Below are 19,109 nucleotides of genomic sequence, written 5' to 3'. Positions count from 1 at the left end.
TCCTCTTTTCTACTCCGCATCACGTGTCTTTAAACTCACGGTTCAAAAACTGACATACCTGTATTAGTTATACATGAGCAAATTTGATCTATCATAGAAAAAGCACAACTCCCAACCCTACTTTTTTTTTCCTTTCAACTTCGTGATTTTTTTTTCCTTCTCCTATCTTCCATGAAAAACTACAGGATGAGAAAAACGCCGACTGTATGAGTTTCGGGCTCTAAACTGGTGCTGGGTCCAAATCTCTCGATACTATTTAGTGTTTGGTTGTGGACTTCTTGGTTATTTACACTTTTAGTCTGTCACTGCGGACCAAGCACCGGTTCTGCAGGAGGCATGGTGAATGAGATCGGGATACACTAGTAATCCCCACGCCCGAAGACCCCGGGAAAGTACTCATGAGCCCGGCGGGAACGGGTGGGACGCGCAGAGACAGGGCTAAAAACAAGAGGACCAAGGGGTCGGAGTGGTTTACCGAGTGCCAGGACCCGGGATCCAGGAAGCTGGGGTGCGGCGTGAGATGCTAGGATCCAGGAGTGAAAAGAGGGCAGCCTGGGGCAGGGCGCGGGAACACGGCACCCCGGACAGGATCACCGGGAGCCTGGGGTAGGGCGTAGGGAGGCGGCGAGGGAAGCCAGGGAGCACGAACCGAATTGGCAGGAACCTGGGAAAAACTAGAGAGCCCAGGCGGAACTCGGGAAGCCGGCGCGGGGAGTTCGGGGTGGGAAGCGAGGAACCTGGGGAAAGACTGGGAGCAAGGAGCAGGACCCCGGATCCAGGAAGCCGGCAGCCAGGGTAGGACGAGCCCGGCCGCTCACCTTTGCGAAGCTCCCGCTCCCACACTGTGACGATGGGCCGCGAGTGTTTGCGATGGTGGATGAGCCACAGGGACAGGGTCTGTACGCTCTGCTGCGAGTTGCTCAACTCGGACAGCTTCTTCTCCAGCGCCGCCTCAGAGAAGGCGGACATCCCTCCGAAACCACGTCCGCGCCGTCCCACGCCGTGGAGCCGAGTGGAGGAGAGTGTCGCCGCCCTCGTCGCCGCCTCGCCCCCACACCCCACCCTTCCCCACGCCCTCACCACCGCCACCCCCGGAGTCCGAGGCCGGCCGCAACCTAGCAAGATGGCGCCCAGCCGGCAGTGACGTCATGCCCTGGGCCCCGCCCCTCGCGCTGCTCACCCTGGGAAAGGAGACGACGCCCGGAGGAGGCGGGAGTGAAAGGGAGGAACGAGCAGAAAAGGCAGGTACGATGCGAGGGCGGGGCAAGGGGGCGGGACGGGGCGGGGAGGGCGGGGCGGGCGGCCTCCTGGGGCGTGGCCAGGCCTGGGAGAGGCACTGGGCTTTCTGAGTCCTTGTTTCTAGGGAAAACTGCTCCGCTACATTAACAGGAATGTCAGATATCTGAGTAGGCTGTACATTGGTGTATATTGGTGCAGCCACTTTGGAGGACAATTTGCTTGATCGATTACATTAAATACTGCGTAATCCTGATGGTGACAACTTGATGGTTGGTGGGGGGTCCGCGTAGGTTCGAAGTATGACCCTGTCTAAAAAGAAACAGGGCTCGGGGCGTACACTGCTTGCCAGCATGCATGAAGCCTTGGGCTCAAACCTCAGTTCAGTAATTAAGTAAGCGAACATACAAATGTGGGCCGTAGCTCAGTTGGCAGAGTTCTTGCCTAGCAGCCTAGCATGCAGCAAGTTCTACTCACTTTCCCCAGCACAGCACTAAAAATCCTGGCCTGCTGCTGCAATCCCAGCACTTGGAAAATGGGGCAGAAGAATCAGAAGCTCCGCCTCAGCTACATGGCAAATTTGAGACCAGTTTAAGGATAATGAAACCCTGTCTCAAAAAAGTGGGTGGGGGACCAGAGAAATGGCTTCGTAATTATTATTACTAATTATTAGTAGTAATTATTGCTCTTGCAGAGGACCTGATTTCAATTCCCAGCACCCATGTAGGGTGGGTCACAGCCACTTGCAGCCCCAACTTTGGGGAATCCAACCCCCTTTTCTGGCTGCCTAGGCACCTGTATGTATGCGTACATAAACAACACAAAAAAATAAAATAAATACATTTTTTTTAAAATCAAAACAAGAACTAGTGTAACTCACCCAAGGGATCAACAAGGTTTGGCTGCTTTTCTTTCCCGACTCAGCTATTGCCGAGTAAGTAAGATTGCTGCTGGACCAGACTATACACAGCAGTCATCGTCGCTCTGCGGCTTCCCTGGCCAAGCCTCGGCCTCATTGCTTGTTTTTCCTGTTCCTTCAGATATGCCTTGAATTCCAGAAACCCAGGAACTGAAAGGTGCTTCTTGTCCTCAATGCTAATGCCCATCTCCTACAAGTTATTCCTGTTCCCAGGGAGGAGTATGCAGAAAGAGGCCACAATGTGCCACCAATGTGACCTCTTTGTTGTACTTCTTCAGACCCTGAAGGCTTAGACCACATGACCTACAGACACCAAGCTATTCACCATGTGTTTGGGGGAGCAGAGGGAGGTGTGAGAAAGGGATTCTCTGTATAACAGCCCAGGCTGTCCTGGAATTCACTTTGTAGACCAGGCTAGCCTCGAACTCACAGAGATCTGCCTGCCTCTGCCTCCCAAATGCTGGGATTAAAGTCTTGTGGCTGCCTCTGCCTGGCATGTATGTGTGTGCTTTGTGTATGTTGTATATGTGTGTGTTGTATGCAGTATGGGGTTGTATGTAGCCTGGTCACACACATGAAGATGGGATCCATGCTTCTGCAAAACTCTCTGAGGAAGAAATGGGTGCTGGCTCCCTCCAGGCACTTTTCTCACCCTCAGAAAGCTGGCCAGGATTTCTGTGCAGCATCTTCAACTTCAACAGCAAAGTTTATGGTCAGCTGTTTTATATCAGATTCAAGATCAAGAATTCTATTTTAAAAAGAAGCACAATTTACTGAAAACGTGATGACTATAGAAAAAATACATCTGGGTGCTTCCAGTGACAGCAGAACAGTCAGAGCAACAGTAAGCGGCACCAGGAGCTGAGGTTCAAGCGTGCAGGACTTTGGCACTGCGGGTAAACAGCTGAACTCTGAAGCACACACATCACAACATGCACATAGCAGTTGGAAAGACAGAGATAGTGGGTCTGTTTGTTTTAAGTTATGGAAACAAAATTACAGTTTAGCACTTTTTATTGTTTTGTTTTTTGATTTAGGATCTCATTGTGTATCCCTGGCTGTCCTGAAACATGCTACCTAGACCAGATAGCTTTGAACACATAGAAACCCATCTGTCTCTGCCTTCTGAGTGCTCGATCAAAGCTGCACACCAGCCGGGCGGTGGTGGCGCACGCCTTTAATCCCAGCACTCGGGAGGCAGGCGGATCTCTGTGAGTTCGAGACCAGCCTGGTCTACAAGAGCTAGTTCCAGGACAGGTTCCAAAACCACAGGGAAACCCTGTCTCGAAAAACCAAAAAAAAAAAAAAGCTGCACACCACTGCTTTGGGATATTTGATTGCACTATGAAACTCCAAAGCTGTGTTAATAAAATTAACCTTGGATCAGGAGGCAGAGCAGAGACTAACTGGCCGGAATAGGCCACAGAGAGGACAGAGGGGCCAGGAATGTGGCTAGAGAGTCATACAGGAAGGAGTGGGGATTCAAGGTCTTGAGGCAAGTGGAGAGACTCTTCTCTTGCTGGATCTCTGACCAGAAAGAAAGGCCAGTTGATTGCTTCTCGGCTTCTCTGATCTAGCAGGTTTTCACCCCAACATCTGACCCGATTCTTTATTGGTAAACACAATGATAAAGACTTAGTTAAAATCTACATTTGGCAACCAAGCCAGTGCTAGAGTGGTGCTGATTTCAGACCACAAGACACAGGTGGTAGTTAAAATATTAGTAGATTCAGGTTTGGCTGCTAGGCTGACAGAAAAACAAAACAAAACAAACAAACAACAAAAATCACCACACCCAGGTTTTTTTAAAAAGTAGGTATTTTATATGAATCGAGAAGCACTTAAGTGTGACAGATGGTCTGGAAGAAAACACAACATATTCTACAGTCGAATTTGGAAAGGATCCAAGTTGGATCCTTACGCTGCTTTTATATTTTCATGCTTACGGCAGTAACAGGTTAATGCATTACTTATATGGTATTATTGATTTAAGTGAGTCTATATATAGATGTGAGGAAGAGATCTGGTCAGTGAGGAAGAGACCTGGTCAGTCGTCCTCATCAACTTAGACCATGAAACCCAATATGAACGAATTCAACAGAATCCGACATATATGGGCTGTCCATGCGTGCTTCAGCATTGCCAGCGCATAAACTTTCAATTATTTTGATATCTAGATGTGGCTCAGTAAAATGTGTGAGTTTGTATTATCACTACTGTGTGTATGATGTAGGGAATACACACAGGTAGTGGTCAGAAAGCAACCCTGTGGTGCTGGTTTTCTCCTACCATCTTTATGCGAGCTCCAGAGATTGAACTTGGTTGTCCGGCTTATGTGGGAAGTGTCCTTACCTGCTCAGCCATCTCACCGGACTGGTGGTTTGTTGCTACTGCTGTTGCTTCTAAAGACAGAGTGTGGTGGTTTGAAAGCAAATGGCCCCCAAAGAGAGTGGCTCCCATGGGAGTTGTGACCTTGTTGGAGTAGGTGTGGCCTCGTTGGATGTGTCACTGTGGGAATGGGCTTTGAGGTCTCCTATGCTCAAGCTACACCCAGTGAGACAATTCTCTTCCTGTTGCCTTTGAATCAAGATGTAAGGACTCTCAGCTCCAGCACCTGTAGCATTAATTCTAATTGTTCTTAATAAATAAAAACCCAGAGTCAGCTATCAGGGGGTGAAAGCTGAAAGATCAGAGAAGCAGAGTGGGCAGCCACTAGAGAGAACTTTTACCTCTACCAATGATCAGACCAAAGATGATCCCGTCCTCAGACCGAATCCTCAGACTGTATCCTCAGATTGCATCTTTCTCCACTAAACCTCAGACTGCAAACTGCAACTCAGACTGCAATTCAGACTGCATCTGAGCTTCTGTCTCCTCCCGCCTTATATTCCTCTCTCCACCCAGCCATATCACTCTGTCTCCACCTTCCTAGTACTGAAGTTAAAGGTGTGAGCCACCACCGCTTGGCCTCTAGTGGCTTAGCTCTGCACTCTGATCTTCAAGCAAGCTTTATTTGTTAAAACATGAACAAAATATCACCACAAACATCATGTCTGCCTGCATGCTGCATCCTTTCTATGATGATGATAATGAACTAAACCTCTGAACTGTACGTTAGCTGCCCCAATCCAATGTTTTCCTTTATAAGAGTTGCTGTGGTCAGGGTGTCTCTTCACAGCAATAGAAACCCTAGTTAAGACACAGAGTCTCTCATGTCTTAGGTTGGGATCAGACTTATGGATCTAGTGCTTGGGATTGAACCCAAGGGCTTTGCACAAACTAGGCAAACACAGCTAAACTACATCCCCAGCCCCAGGTACGCTTTGTAATGAAATAGACTCTGAGTTCAATCTCCAGAGCTTCAATTTTTCTCACTTTACTTTAGTGATCTCAGAATCAGTCCAGCACATTTAATACCATAGGATGCAAAAGAGGGCATTGCCATGTTCTGAATATTAATGTAAGAAACTTCCAGCTGGGTGCCTTTTAGTGTGAGCCTTTAATCCCAGCACTCGGGATGCAGAGACAGGTGGATCTCTGTGAGTTTCGAGGCCAACCCAGTCTCCAGAGTGAGTTCCAGAGCTGTTACACAGAGAAATTCTATCTCAAAAAAAAAAAAAAAGGAAAAAGGAAAGGAAAAAAAGAAAGAAAGAAATTTTCATGACCAACCATATTGGTGCTGTTCTGTAATCTCAGTGCTTGAGATGCTAAGGCGGACAGATCTCTATGAGCTCAAAGGCGGTATCCAAAAAGATACATAAGAACACAGGCATTCCTAAAGCATCCTTTGAGAATCACAGCGGCTCAAGAACTCTAGCAAAGCTAGATGTAGTTGCTCACACTTGGGAAATGAAATCAGGAGGATCAGAGTTCAAAGCCGTTGTGGCTAAGTAGATGATTGGAGGCCAGCCTGGATCCCGAGAGTTCCTGTCTCAAACAAACCAACAACAAAGAACCATGGACGCAGCAGGCATCAAATGGTTATTGATCTGTTTGGTAGCCAAGTGTGGTAGTGTGTGGTTGCTATCTGGGCACTTGGCAGGCTCCGGCAAGTTCAAGGTCAGCATGAGCAACAGGGAGAGTTCAAGGATGACCTGGGATTTAGAGTAAGACTCTGTGTCAAGAAGAACAACATGAATGTTTTAAATCTGATTAGTTGTAAGCAGAGTTTGTCCTGTTTTTCACTGTATGACACCTTGAAGCTCGGAGGGAGTTTAAGAGGGACTCCCTTTCCACCTCCTCTGCAGTGTCCTCGCCTATATCCATAGTCTTCATTTTCTTCCTGGCATGCCTTTCTGTTTTTCCAGTTCCTTTGACCTAGTCTTTAGTCCTTAGTATAGGAGTTTAAACCTACATCTCTTCAGAGATACATATGTATCATTGTGTGTGTGTGTGTGTGTGTGTGTGTGTGTGTGTGTGCATGGTTTTTTAAGACAGGGTTTTTCTGTGTAACAATCCTAGCTGTCCTAGAACTAGCTCTTGTAGAGCAGGCTGGCCTCGAACCCATGGAAAGCCACCTGCCTCTGCCTCCCAAGTGCTGGGATTAAAGGCGTGCACCACCACCGCCAGGCTCACATGTATCTTTAATGCTATTCTCTCTTTCCATCTCTCAATTCCTGCGTTCACTGGGGGCTCTATCTCCCTCTTTTCTTAATGCAGTCCTTCCTTCCTCAACTTTGCGAACCATCTTATTCCAGCCTTCTTCTCTTCCCTCCCAATCTAATATGTACAATTTCTTTCCTACCTACGTTGCCTAGTGCCTTGCTCAGTACTGGTGCTATTATTTGCTCATAATTTAGTATGCATGCTTTCTTGCCAGCTAGATTTTGCTGTTAGTGAATCTTCTGTTTCTCGTGGTCCTCAGTCCAACTCATCTGTGACTGCCCTAAACGCCCAGTGTATTCTGCACATGTGTGCCTGCTTCTTCTTCAGCCTGCAGGAGCCATGCTTAGAAACATTGTTACTCACTCCTGTTTTCACAGTATCTGTTATAATAATAATCATCCCATATTTATGACTTATTTTCCTCTCTCTTTCTCTCTCTCTCTCCAAGGTCTCTCTGTCTGGCTGTCCTGGAACTCACTGTGTAGATCAGGCTGGCCTTGGACTCACAGAGATCTGCCTGCCTCTGCTCTATGAGTGTTGAGATTAAAGGAGTGTGCTATGTTTTTGTCTCTTAACCACAAATTAGAAAGGAAGAGGTAAAATGATCTCTCCTCATAGAAATCTTGCTGAGTATGAAGGTATTGTGGGGTATCCACTAGCAAAGACTACTCAGACACAGTTTTGAGTCAATTTAAAATCTCTTTTTGTTGGCCAGATACTACACTGGGTGTTCAGGATCCCAGTATAATCTCAGTCAAACGTTTTTCAGGGTGAGTTTTTTGCTTTTTGTTTTTCTGAGACAGGGCTTCTCTGTGTAGCTTTGGAGTCTGTCCTGGAACTAGCTCCTGTGCACCAGGCTGGCCTCGAACTCACAGAAATCCGCCTGCCTCTGCCTCCTGAGTACTGGGATTAAAGTCATGCACCACCACCTCCCAGCTCAGAGAAAGCTTTTAAACATAAAAACTATATCCTGGGGGGCTGGAGAGATGGCTCAGCGGTTAAGAGCATTGCCTACTCTTCCAAATGTCCTGAGTTCAATTCTCAGCAACTACATGGTGGCTCAGAACCATCTGTAATGAGATCTGGTGCCCTTTTCTGGCCTGCAGGCATACATGCAGACAGAAAACTGGGAATACTGTATACATAATATAATAAATAAATAAATCTTGGGCTGGAGAGATGGCTTAGTGGTTAAGAGCATTGCCTGCTCTTCCAAAGGTCCTGAGTTCAATTCCCGGCAACCACATGGTGGCTCACAACCATCTGTAATGAGGTCTGGTGCCCTCTTCTGGCCTGCAGGAATACACAGAGACAGAATATGGTATGCATAATAAATAAATAAATATAAAAAAAAATAAATCTTTGTTAAAAAAACTTATATCCTGGGTTGACGTACTTAAGTTAACAAGAGCAGTTAGCCAGAAGCAGAACTACAAAAGCCAAATAAACAAGCTTAGTACATTTAGAGACTCTCCCAGAACCATGGACTTTGATGGATTAGGTGTTTGTTTTCATTTTGGCAGATGATGCTGTCTATGTGCTGAGTTTTATGGCCCAAATGGCACTTCCATCATGGATTCAGTTATGCGAATAACCTGAGGGCCTGTTACCATGGGACAGGACTGTATTCCAAGTATTTGGGTTGCTGGGGTGAGATAATCATAAATTTAAGAACAGTCTGGGCTACATAATAAATTGTAGGTCAAGCGAGACTACAAAGTAAGATACTGTCTCAGAAAAAATAAAAACAAAACAAAAACATAAGCAGGGAGTATTGGCACATACCTTTAACCCCAGCACTTGGGAGGCAAAGGCAAGTGGATCTCTACAAGTTCAAGGCCAGCAGGGGTATACAGTGAGATCTTGATTCAAAACAAGAAACACAATTCTAAATAAAAGAAGGCAGATACAAAAGACTATATATTTTGTGATTCCATTTATATGAAATATTCAGAATAAGCTAGCCCAGAAATAGAAAGAGGTTGCCATAGGGATTGGGGAAATGGGTGACTATTCAATGGAAGTTTCCTTTTGGAGTGATGAAAATATTCTAAAACTAGATAGCGTTGATGACTGCATTGAAGTATTGATGTACTAAACAGCAGTGGCTTGTATGCTTAAAGGCAGTTAATTTGCAAATTAAAAATTAAAGTAAAATGATTAGTTCCACATTATGTGAATTTTGCCTCCGTATAAAAAGGAGGAAGAAGGTAATAGGAAAAGTAAGTTTATTTCCAATTTTATCAATTATACTTGTTTATTTATTGGGTTCTGGGTAGTGAACCCAGGGCTTCATGCATGCTAAGGATAGACCACTGAGCTATATCTCCAGCCACATTTCTCAAATTTCAATTAACCCAAAATTATTATACGAGATCTTGGGTTTACCAATTTAGAGAAAAAAGAAAAGAGGTATATCTTAGGGTTTCTATTGCTGTGAAGAGACACCATGACCATGGCAACTCTTATTAAAGAAAACAGCTAGGCAGTGGTGATGCACACCTTTAATCCCCAGCACTCAGGAGGCAGAGGCAGGTGGATCTCTGTGAGTTCGAGGCCAGCCTGGTCTACAAAGTGAGTTCCAGGACAGCCAGGGCTACACAGAGAAACCCTGTCTCGAAAAATCAAATAATAATATTTTTAAAAAATAAAAGAAAACATTAATCAGGGCTGGCTTACAGTTCAAAGGTTTAGTCTATTACTGATATGGCAGTAAGCATGACAGAATACAGGAAGACATGGAGCTGGAGGAGTCAAAAGTTCTACGTCTGGATCAGCAGGCAACTGGGAGAAAGAGCCATTGGGCCTGGCTTGTGATTCTAAAACTTCAAAACCCAGCCCTAGTGACACATTTCCTCCAACAAGGCCACATCTTCTAATATGCCATTCCCTATGATCCCATTAAGATCATTTTCATTCAAATCACCACAAGGAAGTTTGTCTGGCATGCAGGAAGCCCGGGGTTCAATCCTCAGCCCCATATACACTGGGCATTGTGGTACATGCTTGTAATCCCAGCACCAGGATCTTCTGATCTTTGCATGTGCCCCCATTTCCCTTTCTCTCCTTCTTTCTCTCTCTCTCCCTCTCTCTCACATATGCTACACTTACACTCACACACTCTTTCACACAGTAAATGTTTCTTTTCATTAAAATCAACAACAAATGTTTCTGTTCTTCCCAGAGTTAAAGATTCACACAAATGCTCATTTACAAACACTGCAAGTAAAAACCCACAGAAGATAAAATTCCAGGTTTCCAGGTTTAAATATCCTTCTCAATTGATATCATATGCTGTATCTTTTATGAATTAAATTAAAACACTTGGAATGAGAAAAAAATAATCTTGCTATCTGCAATATAGCAGTATTCTTAGAATAAATTGGTCTTTAGTTAAGTCTTTGGCTCTCCCCTGTTTGGTAATGTGCTGATACAATAAGTCGGAAAAAGCAATTTAGCCTGGGCATCAGCAGACGTGAATTGTCATGGTCCTCATCAGTCAGGTAATCAGGTTCATCAGGCCCCCCAAACCAGGAGCCTCTAGAGGGGAAAGGACTTCAGCACGTGTTGTTGAACACCCACATGATAGAAGATCCCAGGGTGCTGACAAAATATTGGTGTCTGCAGATGGAATTTGTGTGTGAGGCTGGAGGAGTGACTGACGAGTTGAGAGTGCTTCCTGTTCCTGCAGAAGACGAGTTCAATTTGCAGCACCCACAGCAGCAAGCTCACAACCAACTTCTACTTTTAGCTCCTGGGGGTCTGATGCCCTCTTCAGGCCTTCTCAGGCACCTTGTGTATATATCACATGTCCACACACATACTTACACATACTTAAAACTAGTAAAAATTAAAAATAAATCTTTTTTTAAAAAAAGATAGAACACATGCCATCTTAAAAAAAGAAATTTGACTGGGCGGTGGTGGCACACGCCTTTAATCCCAGCACTTGGGAGGCAGAGGCAGGCAGATCTCTGTAAATTCGAGACCAGCCTGGTCTATAAGAGCTAGTTCCAGGACAGGCTCCAAAGCTACAGAGAAACCCTGTCTCTAAAAACAAAACAAAAAGAAAAAGAAAAAAAAAAGAAATCTGGCCGGGCATTGGTGGCACACACCTTTAACACCAGTACTCAGGAAGCAGAGGCAGATGGATCTCTGAGTTCAAGGCCAACCTCGTCTACAGAGCACGTTCAAGGACAGCCAAGGCTATGAAAAGAAACTCCATCTCAAAGAACAAAACAAACAAAAAACCACCCCTTCCCCAAAAATAAAAAAGAAAAGAAAGGAAGCAATCTGTTGTGCTTCCATCCTCACGTCTCCAGAGTCTTCTGTATTACTAAGTCAATCCCAGGAAACAGGAAATGGAAATGAGGTGCTTTGATTACATCCCCTGTTCACACAAATGCTGTGGCACACCCCGGGTGACACCAGGTGACTGACAGTCCATCTTCCTATAGAAGCACCATGACACGCTGACTTTAGTTGAGAAACATGTTTTCTACACAACCTTCTGACGGTTGGACCGAGGGAGTACAAAGATAGCATTGGTTGTCCCACCTAGGCTGGAGTACCCTAACAAAACGTATCCTCGAAGGATATAAACAGTAGGCAAGTTTGTTCTGCAACTATCCTGAACTCAAAAAGGAAGCCGCTAACATCATCCCAAAACGAGTAGGGATAGCTACAGCTCTTTTACCTGGACATCCTTACGCCAACTTTTACCTTCTAGTAACCAGTCCTCTCCCCAGTGACCTGCCCCTGCTTCTGAAGAACTGATGCTGTTGTCCCTAAAAACATGGTAGGGCAATTCTCACAGCTCTGCAGCCCACAGCCCCGTAAGCCATGCCTGAGCCTCTAGCAGTGACAAATTGTTCCATTTCCCAAATCCATTTTCCACTTCTTCCATCCATAAAATATCCAAACAACATATATGAAGACCCTTCTCTTATCTCTAGACCTTAAAAGTTCCAAGGCTGAGATCTGGCGAACCTGACGAGGTGACTCAAAAGTACAGCGGTAGTTCATATCTACCTTGGCCACACTAAATTGGTTTCCCTGATGTATTATATTAGTATCATTTATCAAAACAGAGGAACGAAGAACATGTAAAGACTAACACGATTATTCTAATAATGTTGATATAGCACACATACTGGGAGTTTCCTTTTTAGAATAGTTGTGTATGTGTATAAGTGTGTGAATGTGGAATGTATATGTGTGTGAGAAAGTGTGTGTGTGTGTGTGAGAGGGTTTGTGTGTGAGAAAAAGAGTTGTGTGAGACTATGAATGTGGGTTTGAGTGTGTGTGTGTGTGTATGTGAGTGTGTGTGTGTGTGAGGAAAAGGGGTGTGTGAGAGAGAGTGTATGTGACGGTATGTGGATGAGTGTGTGAATGTGCATTTGAGTGTGTATATGAGAGTGTATGTGAGAGTGTGGATGTGTGTGTGAGTGGGTGTGTGCTTCTCTGTGTATGCACCGGAGCTGTGCATACATGTGGAGCTCAGGGGACATCCTCAAGTGCCACTTCTCACCTTCCACCGTGAGATGGGTCTCCTTTGCTCGGCATACTCCAGTTTAACTGGCCCTCCAGTCTCCAGAGACTCTCCGGTCTCCTCTCTCCTCTCACCACAGCAGTGATGTGATTACAGAGGTTCTCCACTGTGTCTCAGTTTACACAGGTTTGGAGATCTGAACTCAGATCCTTACATTTTCACAGTGGACATTAACCCACAGAGCCACCTCTTCCATCCCAAGAGAATTTCTTTTTAAATATTTATTCGGGGTGGGTGAGATGGATCAGTGGGAAAGGCTCCTGATGCCAAGCTCGAGGTCCTGAGTTCAATCCCTGCTCTACATGGTGGAAGCAGAGGACTGACTGACTATCCAACAAGCTGTGCCATGCAGGCACACCTACACGAAATAATAAAAGATATGTCATTAAAAGAGCCCTATTGGTTGGGGCCAGCACAAGAGAGAATAAACTAAATGAAGAACGTACACACAAAAGAAAACTGCTTGATGTTACAGCACGGGTGAACCTTGAAAACATTACTCGAAGGGAAATAAGTCAGGTATCATGTAACAGAGACAGAAAGCATGGGAGGGAAAGAAGGACTATTAACAGGTGCAGTGTTCTGTTTGGGATGACAAAAGAGCTCCCCCGTAAACAGTGCTGGTGGCTGTGCCACACTGAAGTGTAGTTACTGCCAGAGTTCCACACTCAAAAGGACTAAATGGCAAATGTTATGTTAGCCATAATTACCGAAATGCAAAAGAAAAATCTAGGTTGAATTTTTATTATGAAAAACTCCAAGAATATACAAAGTTAAAAGTATAATGAACCTGCTGGCATAGACCCTTAATCTCAGTATGCCAAAAATCAAGTAATTATCAATTCCTTGCTAATCCTTTACACACTAAGTCCATCCGGGACCACACAACCGCAAGCCTCACACTTTCCATTGCTGCATATGTCTTTATTTCAAAATGCTTCTCCACAATAAATGGTTTCCTTACCAGTAAATTTGTATATCTCATTAAGAACTGAGATCTGGCTCTGGGTGGGAGTGGGTGGCTGGAGAGATGGCTCAGCAGTTAAGAGCACTGACTGTTCTTCCAGGGAACCCAGGTTCGATTTCCAACACCCACATGGCAGCTCACAACTGCCTGTAACTCTAGTTCCAGGGGTCTGACAACTTCTCAGACATACATGCAGGCAAAAATCAAAACAAAAGAAAAATAACTCAGGTTGGGGTTAGTAGAATATAGACAAAGCTCTCGGTTCCGTTCTTTAGACCACACAAGCACACACCTGCAATTCCAGCACTCAGGAGGTAGAAGCAATTGAATCAGAAGTTCACTTTGCTGTGGGACAACCCTTTTGTATGCTGTGAATATGTTGTAATATCATTGGCCAATAAAGCAGCTGCTTTGTCTTATAGCAAGGCAGATAGAGCCAGGCAGGAAATCCAAGGGAGAAAAAGGGCAGAGTCAGGGAGATACAGGGGAGATACCAGCCAGCCACTGGAGGAACAAGATGTCAGAGAACTGGTAAGTCATGGGCCACTTGGCAATATATAGATTAATAGAAATGGGTTAATTTCAATGTAATAACTAGTTAGCAATAAGGCTGAGCAATAGGCCAAACAGTTTATAATTACTATTATGCCTCTGAGTGATTATTTTAAAAGCGGCTGTTTGGCCAGGCGGGACAAGAAAGCCTCTGTTTTCACAAGGTCATCCTTGCCTAAGAATGAGTCTAAGAGTAACCAAAGAAGCTGTCAAACAGCAACAACAAAACCCCCAAACACCTTCTGTCAGATTTTTCCTCGTTGTCTCAGAGTGAGCACAACACATCTCTTCTTCAGTGTGTCTATGGCTGCCTGACTCTGATACACTATATCTCAAACACTGGTAGGCTTGATACTTTGAGATAGGTAATCCTTCAGTGTCTGCTACAGTTTAAATGTGTCCTTCCGAAGCTCATTGGTACAAACTTGACTGTAGTTGTTTGAAACATGGTCTCATGCAGTCCAGGCAGGGTTTAAACGCACTATATAGCCAAGACTAGCCTTGAACTCCTGATCCCTATGCCTGGTGTTCCTATGCGAGCTGGAGATGTCATACCCAAAGGTTACCGGTGTTCAGAGATGCAGCCTTTGGAAATGATTACTAGGAGGTGAGGTCATGAGGGTGTGTTCCCCTATGACACCGTTGGTTACTTTCCGAGAAGAGAAAGTCAAAACTGCCTGTTTTGTTTTGCCGTTTGATGCTCCCTCCCATATTAGCATGCAGCAATAAGGCCCTTAATAGGCTAAGTGGACACCATCACCATGATCCTGAGTCTGGAGCCAATAAATTACTTGCTTAAATATAAATTATCCAACCTCAGGAGTTTTGTTACCACAACAGAAGCAAACAAAGTCAGAAGTGGTACTATGGACCAGCAGCATGGTGGCTGATGTAAACCACAAAGTACAGCTCTTGACCTTGTGACATTGTGAGAAGGCCACCGCAGTCTGAGGTGCTCTGGCTGGCATGCCACGGGGTACCACTCCTCCAAAGCTGCCCTGATGAACTTCACTGAATTGCTTCTCGATCCCCCTTTGCTTCATGAGTATATAATTCTTTTCTTTTTCTTTTTCTTTTTCCTTTCTCCCCGCCCCAAGACAGGGTATCTCTGTGTAATATCCCTGGCTGTCTTAGACCTTGATTTGTAGATCAGGCTGACTTTGAACTCACAGAAATCCACCTACCATTGCTTCCCAAGTACTGGGATTAAAGGTGTAGTAATATGAGCGGCGGGGCTGCGTCCCCAGCACCCCGGCTGCCTGGCTAGCTTATGCCCGAAATAACAACATACAAACTGTATTCATTTAATCACTGCTTGGCCCATTTCTATCTAGCCTCTTCTAGGCTAATTCTCACATATTAATTTAGCCCATTTCTAATCATCTGTGTAGTGCCCCTAGGTGCGCTTACAGGGAAGATTCTAGCCTATGTCCATCCTGGGTCGGAGCTTCATTGCGTGCATCTGCCTGGGAGCTGGGAGCATGGCGTCTCTCTGAGGCGTCTGCTCCCAAGAGGAGAGCTGTGGAGTCTGAGCTCACTTCCTCTTCCTCCCTGCGTTCTGTTCTGTTTACTCCTCCTACCTATCTTCTAACCAATGAGGGCCAAGCAGTTTCTTTTTATTTAACCAATGACCTTCCTCCATCATAAAGTGCTCACCACCACTCTGGGATATGAGTGTTTAAATTTTGTTGTTGTTGCTGAAGACAGGGTTTCTGTGTAGCCTTGGCTGTACTGAAACTCGCTCTGTACACCAGGCTGGCCTTGAACTCAGAGATCCAGAGTGCTGGGATTAGGTGTACACCCCCGCTGCCAAGTAGAACATATAATATTCAAGTGCTGGGATGGCTTCATTTTATTGTAGCCAGTGGTTTATTCTTACTGGGACCTCCCCAGGAAGCTTTTGGAAGGTCAGATAAGCTTTGGCAGATCTTTTAAGAACTCCACAGAAAGCTGAGGCCTTATGGTCCAGTCTTCCCGAAATGTTAGTCATTTCTACAGTAGCCCAGCCATCATTTTCTCAAATGAGCAAGTCATTGAGATTCATCTCCCCACGGGGGTTTATTTTGTTACAGTTCTGATGCAGGCGAGAAGCTTGCTTATTCATGCATTGCCCCAGCACGTACAAAACGAGCCCATCTTGACTTCTGCATGACACCTCAGTGGATATTTGAAAAACACATTATAACCAGTCATACAATCATTTACCAAACCTACGTGTGAGAAAGAGCTTGAAAGCAACTTCTGATATGGAACTCCCCTGGCCCTATCAGCTCACCTTCTGTGATGGTTAATCTTCACTGTTGACTGGGAAGGATCACCCCTCTGGATGTTCCTGAAGTGTTTAACCGAGATGGGAAGACTTGCCTTGAATACAGACAGCACCATTTCAATGGCTGGAATCCTAGACTGAATGAAAAAAATGAAGGAAAGAAGGAAAGAAGGAAAGAAGGAAAGAAGGAAGGAAGGAAGGAAGGAAGGAAGGAAGGAAGGAAGGATGGAAGGAAGGAAGGAAAGCATATGGCAGCACATTCCTGTAATCTCAGCACTTGGGACGTGCAGGAAGCTTAGGGTCTAAGGCTATCCTTGGCTACATAGGGAGTTTAAGGATGGCCTGGACTACAGGAGATTCTATCTCAAAGAATCTATGACGTCACTACAAAGAAAATACTAGACTAAAAAAGAGAAAGTTGTTGGGCCTCTGGCATCCCTTCTGCTTGGCCCCCACAGACCGTGGTGCCCTGGCTGGCATTTTCCACCACAGTGGACAGCATCCCTCCCAGCTGTGAGTCAAAATGAAACTCCTCCTCTCTTAAGGAGCCTGGCAGGTGTTTACTCACAGAGTTGAAAGAGTAAGGGCTCCATCTCCGCTGTAGGAGAGGCTGGCCTTGTGCTCAGAGGGACCAGGTATTCTGAGGAAAACACTATCATACAACATCTACATCAGGTAAGACCACACTGTGATCTCCAAAAGGTGATACAAAAACGAATTATAAGGCCTTCAGAGATGGCTCAGCTGCAAAGAACACTTGTTGCTCAATTCCCGGCACCAGGCACACACGTGATATATCAATGTACATGCAGGCAAAACACATGCATAAATTATTTACTTTATGCATATGAGTGTTTTGCCTGAATATATGGGTTTTACATTAGTACAGCGCCCCTGGAGGCCAGAAGAAGGCATCAGGCCCCCTGGAACTGGAGCTCAAGACAGCTGTGAGCCACCATGTGAATGCTGGGAAACTGAATGGGATCCTCTGCAAGAGCAACAAATACTCTTAATTGCTGAGCCATCCCTTCAGCCCGTAAATAAATATTTTTAAGATGGTAATTTTATTAGGTCTCATCTAAGTAAAAACACATGCAGGATGGGTCAGTATGTAAATAACAAAGGCCGGCTTCCTAGAATGCCCCACAGGAATCCTGTCTACTGAGTATCCATGCACCATGCATGCCCTTCGATGTCGCTTCTCTATGGCGCCCCCTGCTGTACATGCTTTCTCACTGAAGAAAGTCAACACCCACTTACTCAGCTGCAGGGATGTGTTTGTACCTGGCAGTCCTTGTTAGAGAACAAGGGCCTTCTCAACAATTAATATGGGCCAGGCACTGGGAATATAACAGTGGCTAAAACGGACAAAAATTTCTCAGACCTTACGTGGAAGTGAAGAACGAGCCGTTTAGTGTCAAGTGTAAAACACGGCATCAGTTTATGCCTAGTGGTTTAAGGCAAATTGAGGCAGGAAATGGCTGTTTGGGTTCTGGAATTTTCCAACTGGTTTGGCAGGAAAAGCCCTGCTGAGATGACATTTCAAAATGTGAAGGAGGAAAGCAGGAACTCATATTTAATAAAGGATGTGCAAGCACAAGGAAGGCTTGGGGCCTAGCACGGTGACCAGAGAGGAAAAGAACATGAGGAAGAAAGCAGTTCATAGGCGGGCCCTGCAAGGGCTTTGGCTTTTACTCTGAGAGACATAGCAAGTTGTTGGAAGGCATTTGAACAGGAGAACAGCATGGTCTGGCATTTTAATTAAAAAACAAAAGCACTCTTGTCTGTTCTGACACAAAGAACCCAGAAGAGGTGGGACACCCGATCTCCAGAGACCAATTACTGCTGGCATAAGAAGAGAGGAGCAGGCAGGCTCTGGGTGAGTTGAGAAGGTAGAACAGACCAGGCTGACAGACGGGGATGGAGATGAGAGACAGAGAGGTCAAAGATGTTAAGGTTTTCAGCTGAGCTAAAACCAGAAGACTGGAGTTATCATTAGCTGAGACAGAGAAGACAGTAGGAAGCCACAGATATGAGGGAAAAAACAACAGGAATTCATATTAAATTTTAAGCAATAAGTGGCAATGTTGGGTAGGCAAATTCAGAGCAGTCTGCACTATAGCTGTAATTTGGGGAGCACGGGTATAGACAGTTGGCTCTACAATTGAGACTGGATGAGGTCACCAAGAAGGACGTGCAGACAGATGGACGTCAACGGGTGAATTCAGGCTAATGCCCCAAATGTTCAGAGGTTGGGAAGGGAGAAGAGATAAAACTACACATATTCAAAATAATGGCCACCAGCATCAGGGGAAACAGCAGTATGGAATCTTGGGACCTGGGGAAATGCTTTGGAAGACACGAATAGTCAGCTATTGAGTTCTGCTGGGAGATGGTAGGATGAGGTCTGAGACTCCACTGTTACAATTACCAGTGCCCTGTCTGGGCCTTTCAGGAGAAACACCTGATTTCTTAGCATTATTTTAATTGTTTTGTGTGTGTGTGTTTGTGTGTGTGTTTGTGTGTGTGTGCCCGTGTGTGTGTGTGTGTGTGTGTGTGTGCATATGCATCTGGGAGTCTTGGGGGCTAGAAGAGGGTGCTAGATATCCTGGGATGGAGTAACAGGCAGTTGTGAGAGCTGCCCAGTGGAGGTACAGGGAATCAAACTTGGGTACTCTGCAAGAGCAGCAAATGTTCTTGACCACTGTACCCCTGGAGAGAGTCATCTCTCCAGCCTTTCCTTAACAATTTTTAAAAATAAAGTATCACTATCTAGCATGATGTATAACTTACCCATTTATCTTCTCTCTTGTCTACCTGCTATTACATTAAATTAAAGCTTCATGAGGGCAGAGATTTGGGTCTGTTTTGCTAATTAACACAACAGTAAGTCCAATGAGATGCTTATAATCCTAGCACTTGGAAGGCTGAAGCAGGAAGGTTGCTGCAAGTTTGAGGCCAGCCTGGACTCCATAGTTCAAGGCTAGCCTGGGTAACATATTGGAACAAT

General features: G+C 45.2%; 1 protein-coding gene across 3 annotated transcripts in view; it reads right to left on the bottom strand.

The window, feature by feature from the left end:
• The window catches only part of Rprd1a (regulation of nuclear pre-mRNA domain containing 1A), a 49,937-nt gene extending 48,782 nt beyond the window's left edge, over positions 1-1,155 (bottom strand). For all 3 annotated transcript variants that reach the window (XM_075969162.1, XM_075969164.1, XM_075969165.1), the window contains exon 1: positions 819-1,155. In XM_075969162.1, the coding sequence (XP_075825277.1) occupies positions 819-969 (151 nt within the window). In that variant the 5' untranslated portion in view covers positions 970-1,155. The remainder of the gene's footprint in view (positions 1-818) is intronic.
• Positions 1,156-19,109: the final 17,954 nt, after the last annotated feature.

Source organism: Microtus pennsylvanicus, chromosome 4, assembly GCF_037038515.1.
Source record: "Microtus pennsylvanicus isolate mMicPen1 chromosome 4, mMicPen1.hap1, whole genome shotgun sequence".
NCBI lineage: Eukaryota > Metazoa > Chordata > Mammalia > Rodentia > Cricetidae > Microtus > Microtus pennsylvanicus.
This window is presented reverse-complemented; position numbering and strand designations above follow the sequence as displayed.